The following is an 8,552-nucleotide window of genomic DNA, read 5'->3' as shown; positions in this document are numbered from 1 at the left end:
CCTCCTGCTGAAAGCAGCAAAACGTGGGGACGAAGCTCAGTCCTTCCAAAGGAGGAAGGAGAGGAAGAAGAGAAGAGAGGCCAGAAGAAAAAGGGACGCACTTGGGGACCAAGCTCACTTTGTCACAAGGAGCTAGGTGCAGGAGAAGATGGGTAAGACATGGCCTGGGACCAGACTGGCTTCCAGGTTCTAAAACTGGTTATGGGCTGGCTCACAGGAGATTTGCCTGTCCTCTTGCACACTTTTCTGTTTCCACACCATTTGCTGTAACAGAGATGTCAGAGGTTCAGAACAGACCACAAAACTGCATTGCATTCAGTCCCTTTCTGGAGGTCCAGCACTGACTGATGCTTTCACTGTCTGCTGTTACCTGGTTATGTGTGTTTGTAAGCAGCAGAACTTCTTAGCTGTGCAAAACTTGTTTCTCTAGTAGCCTTTCTTTATTTTCAGGCTCAGCTTTCTGTAGTTTTATATCATATCTACCACTATGTCTCTTTTATAGTTCTCAGCAAAACCTTTTCTGGTCTTAAATGCTGTTATTTAAAAATTATCTGGTGCAGCCACACAAATATCTTCTCTTCAGGCTTTTGAAAAGGACATGCACCTTGAGTGAATACATCCTGAAAGTGATTTTTGCAGAGGTACTGGCTGTACCTCTGTTTCTATAGATTCTTGTTCCATGGCTGCTGCTTTTTTTTTTCTTTTTGGCGTGTGGTTTATTTATAGCAATGTATATATATACCCCAAATATATTTATACCAATGATCCTCCAACAGGTCATTGCCAGAATGCTGCTTTAAACAGGAGTATTTTGATTTTGTGAGAGGTTTGTATGCCTTGTGATTTTTTTGTGTAGTTTTGAAGCTTTTTCCCATGCTAAACTGATTGTTTGACTCTTGCCAGTCGTTTTTAGCAGGGAAAATAAAGTAACTGGTTATAATTTGTCTTTAATGTTATGTGCTCAGGTGTGAAACTCCTGGAAAATAGGTGTTTACATAATGTATGGCTACTGCAGTCCTCTGCATTAGGGCCTGGATCTAAATGTTCTGATGGCATTAAAATATGTTATTCCTCAAAGGTACTGTTGACATATTAATAGAGCAATGTAAAGGAAGCTTCTTCACTCTCTATGCTTTATTCTATAGATGAAGTGGAACATTCTATAAATAATATGTCACACTTCACAATCATTAATTATACAGAAGGGCTGGAGGTCACTGAAGCTGGTAGAAAACCACTCCTCCCTTGAAATCGTGTTCTTGGAATTCTGGGAATAAAGCTTTTCACTTTCCAGTTCATTACTGTGCAGTCTGAAGCACTGAATTGCTTTTGGGGAGAGACAGCTGGAAAGGAGTTGCTTGCCAGCCATGATGGCTCTTAAAACCATCTTGTTCTCTCTACAGTTGAGATGCTCTGTAGTATTCATCACCTTTTCCAGGGAGATTCAATACAGCTATGGCATTTTGCAGAGTATTCTGAAACGTGATAGGGTTGCTGAGAGGGCAGTATGGTTAACATAAAATGAACGACTGCTTCTTGCTGAGATCATGCCAGATTGCAGACTTCAAAGGGAGCAGAGCTGCAGTAAATGTTAATGACTCAAAAGATAGATTACTTGCTATTTTTTAGTATATTTTAATTCTAATTTTAGAGGGTAGTGGGTTGAAAAGTGAGGTTAACTGAAGAACTAAACCTAGTGTAGAAAAGTCCAGTTCAAGTTTTCTCCATGCCCCTGTTCTGGTAGCAGCAGTGCTGCTGTTCCAGCTGCTTACACAACTCTGTGACCAAGGGAACTTGAATCTTTATCTGTTTTTTAATCACTTTCCATGTGTTCTCCACAGGAGGTAATGGCAAATTTATGCAAGAACTGCATTGTGGGAAATGCAGTGAAATTCTCTCGCATGAGCAAACTGACCTATAATTAAGAGCAAGTAAAGGCAGTCATGAAAAGATTATTCAGTGATTATTCACCCTTCTGCATTTGTCTCTGAGTATAAGGAGTCTACACAGCAGCAGAAGGTTGCTGTGCTGAACTGCAGGGGCTGGGTTGAAGCTTTGTGTTGTGCCAGTGTTGTGACAGTTCAGTTGTGATCTTGTGGTGTATTCTGAAGGATATATGGTGGAGTCTTAACTGTCTTTAAATTTGGCATTGATCTTGGGCCATTACTGGGGCATGGGAGGCCTTTATTCTGTTCAAGTTTTCACGCTGGTGGTGTTACTGATTTTATGAAAGGTGACATTGGATGTAGGGTAGTCACAGTCCTTCAGTAGTCTCTTAAAATCTTGCAAGTAAAATAGGGGTAAGCCTGGGAAGAAACACTTTTTATTCATGACAGTATTATATTAATCCATCAACATGGTTTTACAGAATGGTATTAAGACACTGGAGACTTAAGACTGCTGTCTTACATTTGTAGGGAATTTCTTTGCGATCTGCTGAGCAAATAGCAAAAAAAACCAAAAAAAGCCTTTGTCACATTATCACTCCTAAAGAGAGGTGCTTTGGACTTCCCCATAGAAAAAGGCAGCAGGGAAGTAACTCAACCATAACACAATGGAGTGGTAACCTTCCTGTCGTTTCATCTAAATAGTTTATAGGTAAGAAGTCTGTAGGTTCCTGAATTGTCATGCTGGTGACCAAAATATGTAGTTTTGCTGTTAGTGCTTTCAAATCATTCCAGTTGCTCTTTCCTTGGAGTAGTATCAGATAGTACTGCTGCAGTAGGGATGTACTCTAAGTCAGCACGGTTTGAATTGTTTTTAAATGCACACTACTGCCTAATTAGGAGGATGTGCAGCTATCCTCTGCACTGGTCTTCAGGGTCTGCTTGTGATTTGGGAGAGAGGAGCACAAAACAGAAGGGAGGGATGAAGATTTTATAACCTTGAGGCAAACATAGCAGGCCTTGAAATTATTCTGGTAGCTGTTTATTTTTCTACTCGGATTGAGTTGTGCTTTGTCCATAACAGCAAATCTTCAGTTCATTTTTTTTTTTGGAAGGGAAGATTGCTCTGAGAAGCCATAAGGGAGCAAACTGAGTTGATGTGTCCTGCTCTGCAATAAAGGGCAATTCCCAAGACCCTTTAGGTAACTATGATTGTAAAGTGAAGGCTAAACTGAAGATTACTGCTGCCCGTCACTTACAGCTTTGCTGTTTCTGCACAGAGAGAACAGAGTTTGTGTTTTCCCAGCTCCCTGGAAATCTCCCCTTCCTCAGTAGCTGTCTACCCATATTGTAAGAGTTTTGACATGTACTTTAGGAGGTGGCCACACTGCTAACAGGGTTTGTTTTCACTCACCAGTTTTCCCTTAATACGCTGCTCTATTTATAGTATTTATCCTAACTACACAGGTTGTACACATGGATAATTTAGGTACAACAGATGTTATTTGATGGGTTGTGTCACAGAGCACAGTATAGTATGCAGGGAGTAAATCAGAACAGACCCCACACTGAATTGCATCTCTGATGTAAAACTCTGTGGTTGTCTTGATAAGCAGGATTCAGCACTGTGTTGTCTGGATTCGAGTTCATAGCAGGGTGTGAGCCATGAGAGATAACTTCTGTATGCTCATATTCTTCTTTCTTTGTAAGGATTGTAACAAATTATGTGTCTTATTAAAGAACAATGCAAGTTAGTAATGGAGTTGGAAGAGGTCTCATCTCCTAAGCTTTCTGTTCTTTCCATAACAAGTCAATGCTCTTGTGTGTCCAGTTGACATAATTCAGACTATCCACAGATCTTTTTACTCCTTTCATTTAATTTCTGTCTGTCTGAAGTGTATGTTGGCTTAGTTCCAATGCCACAATGTGTTCCATGTTGGAATTAGGAGAAAGGCGCTAGGAATCTCCCAGTGCAGGCTACATTGAACACTGAACAATAAAATTTTTTGGAGCTATTTTTCTCCTCTTCCTGCTGGGCCTTTTGGTTTTTACCTGGCTCGGTAGGTTTGCCTCATTTTAAAAAGAAAATGTCTTATCTGATTTTTGTAGTGGTGTTTTCTATTATTCTCTATTCGTAGCTGTTGGGTTATCAGCAGAGGTCTCTTGACTGCTGTGGCATCACAAATCAGGGAGGAACTTTTTGACACTTTTGTATTTTAAGGTGCTGTAAAGATGTTGTAAAATGTCTTGCATTTTGAGGACTTCAAATCTGTGTAATCAAGGTGGATACATGTGTACCCTAAACAGGGCAATAGAGAATATAAAAGTGGAGAATGAGAATTGGTTGGTACATTTTCTCCCATATTTCTACTGTTTCAGTCTGAAAGCTCTGGTAGAAGGATACAAACAGTGGTCATCCAGTGCACCGAACCTTGGGAAGATCCAGAGGACTGCCCCTGCTTTTCCAGGATTCACCAGCTTAGCAGAGATAGGTAAAAGAATTTCCTGGACTTCTCATCCCCAGTTTCCTTCACATTTGAATGCACCTTTCCTGTCCTTCACCTGGTACCTTACAGTAATGTTTTTGTTTTGGTGGTACCCATTTTTCTTTTATTCTTTGCGAAGTTATTACTTTCTCCTGCTGGATTTTCTTTTTGTTCCACTCTCTGCTTGTGCTTCTTATCTGCCAAACTAACAAGCTTCTTTTAACTCTTTTCTAGCTCCATGCTACATCTCAGCTCCTTTCCTGTTACTGATAGTTAGATGTGCAGCATGGTTACACCTTCACTTGCAAGGAGGGATCCTTATCATTTGCCTAACTTTTGCTTCTCACTCCCAAATATATCAATATACTCTAGAAGTAACGGAGGTGTAGATTGCTTCTGAAATGCTGTTCTGCAGTTGATCCCAAATAGATTAATGTCACTAATTTCTTCCACTTTGATAGTGCTGCTGGCTACTTGCCTCAGCCTGTCTGCTGTGGAGACAACAGCCTGTGAGTGTTTGGCAGCTGGGGAATGATGCTTGTGATGAGGACAGTTGCATCTTCTGAGGAGAAGCTGCTTTTCATGTGTATTTGTAAGGCAGTGAAATTTGCCAGTGAAAATGTTACACCCATGCCAAGCCTGTTTTTGTTTGCTTTCCAGATGATGAAGACAACGAATGTCTTAATGGGGAGGGCAAAGTGCACCCTTCACCTGGGCACAATCAGTCATACCTCTGCATCCCATTTCAGAAGAATGAAGACTGGGATGGCCCTTCTAGTGATGCCAATGAGGAGTCCACCCCCGTGAACTCTGCTACGAGCACCCCACAGCTGACACCCACCAACAGCCTCAAACGTAGCGGCTCCCACCACAAGCGATGTGAGATTGCCTTGCTTGGCTGTGGAGCAGTGCTGGCTGCTGCAGGCCTGGGCTTTGATCTCTTAGAAGCAGGGAAGTGTCAGCTGCTGATTGAAGAGGAGCCAGAGGCACCCAAGGAAGAGAAGAAGAAGCGTGACAGCATTTTCCAGCGAGCTGGACGCCCACGCAGGAGCACCAGTCCACCTTCCCGAAAGATCTTCAGGAAGGAGGATCCCATGTTGTTGCTAGGCGAGCCATCCACCTCCCTCACCCTTCTTTCCCTGTCTTCCATTTCGGAATGTAACTCCACCCGGTCCCTGCTGCGCTCGGACAGCGACGAGATCGTGGTGTATGAAATGCCCGTCAGCCCGGTGACGGTCAAGGCTCCCTTGCCAGCCATCACCAACCCGCTAGTCAATGTCCAGATCGAGAGGTTCAAACAAGACCCCAACCAGTCCCTGACTCCCACACATGTGACTGTCTCTTCCCACACCCAGCAGAGTGGGCACAGGCGCACACCTTCTGATGGGGCCATCAAAGGGAGTGGACTAGTTGTCAATGGGTGCCCAACCAGTGGATGCCCTTCCAGTAGCTGTTTAACTGGAGCACTGGGAGCAGGTAGGTTTTCAGCCATCTTCCTTTTCCTCTTCAGAATAAAGACCCAAACAGTATAATAGTTTGTTAGGGAGTAAACACGTTGCTTATACAGCATCTGTTGTGATGGCCAGGCCACAAGAAGAGCTCACGGCTGCTATCTATACATAAATAATGAAGAGAATAATGCAGTAATGGTCTCTGTTCCAGCATCTCTGTGCTAAGGAGCTCTCTCTGCTCCCCTGTGCTGTCAGGCAGAGCGTAGTACTGTTTCTTAGGCAAAGATAGTACCAAAGTACAAATATTGTGCATTTTTAGCAGTTCCTCGGGATTCCATCTCTGTTGCCTTTAAACCTTTCTTTGTGTTGTTGTTACAATTTCAAAAGACATTCTGATCTTTAAGGCAGTGAAAACTGGATCTTTAAAGCAGTTTGGCACAGCATTACTACCGCTTTTAGTCCTTTGCAAGCAAGAGCGACTTTCCTGGGGTAGGTGCTGGTCTCACTGTTGCAGTCTTCAGGAGTGGCTGTGACTTGACTTTAAAAACACTTTCCTGTTTTCTTGCCCTAGTAATTCAAAGAAAAGCAAACAAAAAAAAAAAGAACTAGAATAATAAATTAAAATCTGATTTAATTAGACTTTTCCCAATGGTAAAACAAAATATGAGGCTGTCTGTTGAATGGCAGTCTGCAGTAAAATGTGGGTTAATGCAGCTGAGAATACTCTTTAAAATGGTATTCATGAAAATTTAAAAGTTATGTTGTGTTTATAAAAAAAAAAACCACGAAACAAACAAAAAGCTGAACACCATCCCCCACACCACCCATGAAGACCGACCAGGAATTGTCCACAGGAGGTAGTGTTGAATGGCTCTTCCAGGAGGTTGGTTCTGCTCACTGCAGAGAGGTGTCACACGTCCTGCTGTGCAAGTGTCTCCCTGATCCATTCAAGCTGTTAATGGGTAACGTGCCCTCCGAAGGATTTGGAGAGTCCTCACCTCTGGTAGGAGGAGGTCAAATCCATGCTCTCCAGTCTGAAAACTGAAGAAAGCAAGTGGGAGTATGAGCAAAACTTGCTGCTTGTGCTAGGTCAGTGAAACAGGTGTCTTGCAAGGTGTTGAGAACAGTATGGGTGTAAAGAAGCCAGTTACTCGCTTCAGAGTAGTGTAGTCTTGAAGATAGGGAGTTTATAGATTCTCAATGGAGGCTTTCTGCTTTCACAGTGTTTTCACAGTGTACATACAATAAACTAAGACCTGTTGGAACCATTTAGCAGTGAGATCTAACATGTTTCCCTCTTCTCTTACATCCTCTCTTTTGGATAGGTGTATTAAAAACACCTAGTCCAAGTAGAGATCCCAATGAGGTCCCTCGCCTGCCAGACCCCAACCTTGTTTTTCCTCCAACCCCGAGACGATGGAATGCACAGCAGGACCCCACCCTGGAAAGGCCCAAGACATTGGAGTTCCTGCCCCGGCCACGTCCCGCAGCCAGTCGGCAGCGGCTCGATCCCTGGTGGTTTGTGTCGCCCAGCAACGCCAAGGGCGAGTCTTCTGCCAACAGCTCAAGTACTGATACTCCAAGCAATCTGGACTCTTGTTTTGCCAGTAGCAGCAGCACTGTAGAAGAGAGACCTGGACTGCCTGCACTGCTCCCTTTCCAGGTGGGTCTCCCTGTGGAGGAGCGGACGCTGTTGGACATGGACGCGGAGGGGCAGAGCCAGGACAGCACCGTTCCGCTATGCAGAAGTGAACTGAACACACACAAAGCTGCAGCATACGAACTCAAGCAAGAATTCTGGTCTTAGTATGAAATCCACTGGGGACAGTGAGCCCCTCTCAATTCAGTCCTACTTTTTGCACTGAGAATGCACTTTGAAGACAGATGAGGTGGAGGGATGCTACAGAGATCGTACGGTGCTGCCTCTGCGGAAGGTGTGGGTTTTTCTACTGCCTGATTTTTGTCTGCAGTTGGATGAAACTTGGCAACTCTGAGCTGCTGACTTTTGCTGTGGGGTTTTTCTGTAGTCTTCCCTGCCCTATTATTGCAGTTTGAATCTGCAATGAGCTAAAATTATCATATCAAAGTCTTTGTTACTGACCTTGTAGGATTTGGCACTTGCAGTAAGTATATTGCTATTTATCCTGATATTAATCAGTGTTTTCAAAACGCAAATATTACACTACAGCAAACATCAGTGTTTGATGTTTCCCCAAGGGATCCAGGACAGAAACAAGTAAATATCTGGAGACTACCTTCTCTGAAATGTATTCAGATGATTAGATATGCCTGGGAATCACGGTACCCCCCTGAAGGAGCAGAAGTAGCTATCTTTGACTCACTTGTCCTCTTTTGCTCGTGTGATAGTGCAAGGTGGAACAGACTGCAGAGGAAGGGCATGGCATCTCCACTGGTGGAGGTCTTTGACAACAGACTAACTAGGCTGTTGGAAACAACTAGGTGTAGTTTATCCTGGCTTCAAGGCAGGTTGGATGGACTTCAGTGATCTCTTGAGGTCCCTCTCAGCCCTATTTTTCTTTGACCCTGTGCTTTCAAAAAGATGAAGACTTATAGGATGGCTCTTTAGCTTGCTTTTTTGTTTCAAACTTTGGTTCCATCAGCCTCTTTTTCCCACTCCCTGTTTCCAAGGCTGACATCCAAGCTGCCTTAGATTTGGGAAAGGAATTAGCAGGAACTCTTTCTTTAAAGCTGTCTGAGCTTGCAGAAGT

At 43.4% G+C, this 8,552-nt stretch overlaps 1 protein-coding gene across 1 annotated transcript in view; it reads left to right on the top strand.

Annotated features, from left to right (window-relative positions):
* The window catches only part of LOC103773052 (mitogen-activated protein kinase kinase kinase 9-like), a 44,831-nt gene extending 37,201 nt beyond the window's left edge, over positions 1-7,630 (top strand). The window contains exons 7-10 of the mRNA XM_008940403.1: positions 2-152; positions 4,266-4,378; positions 5,033-5,848; positions 7,149-7,630. Coding sequence (XP_008938651.1) covers positions 2-152; positions 4,266-4,378; positions 5,033-5,848; positions 7,149-7,630 — 1,562 coding nt within the window. The remainder of the gene's footprint in view (position 1; positions 153-4,265; positions 4,379-5,032; positions 5,849-7,148) is intronic.
* The last annotated feature ends 922 nt before the right edge of the window (positions 7,631-8,552 follow it).

Source organism: Merops nubicus, unplaced genomic scaffold, assembly GCF_000691845.1.
Source record: "Merops nubicus isolate BGI_N331 unplaced genomic scaffold, ASM69184v1 scaffold7445, whole genome shotgun sequence".
In the NCBI taxonomy this organism is placed as follows: domain Eukaryota; kingdom Metazoa; phylum Chordata; class Aves; order Coraciiformes; family Meropidae; genus Merops; species Merops nubicus.
Note: the sequence above shows the minus strand (reverse complement) of the source record. Positions and strands in the feature narration are given on the sequence as shown.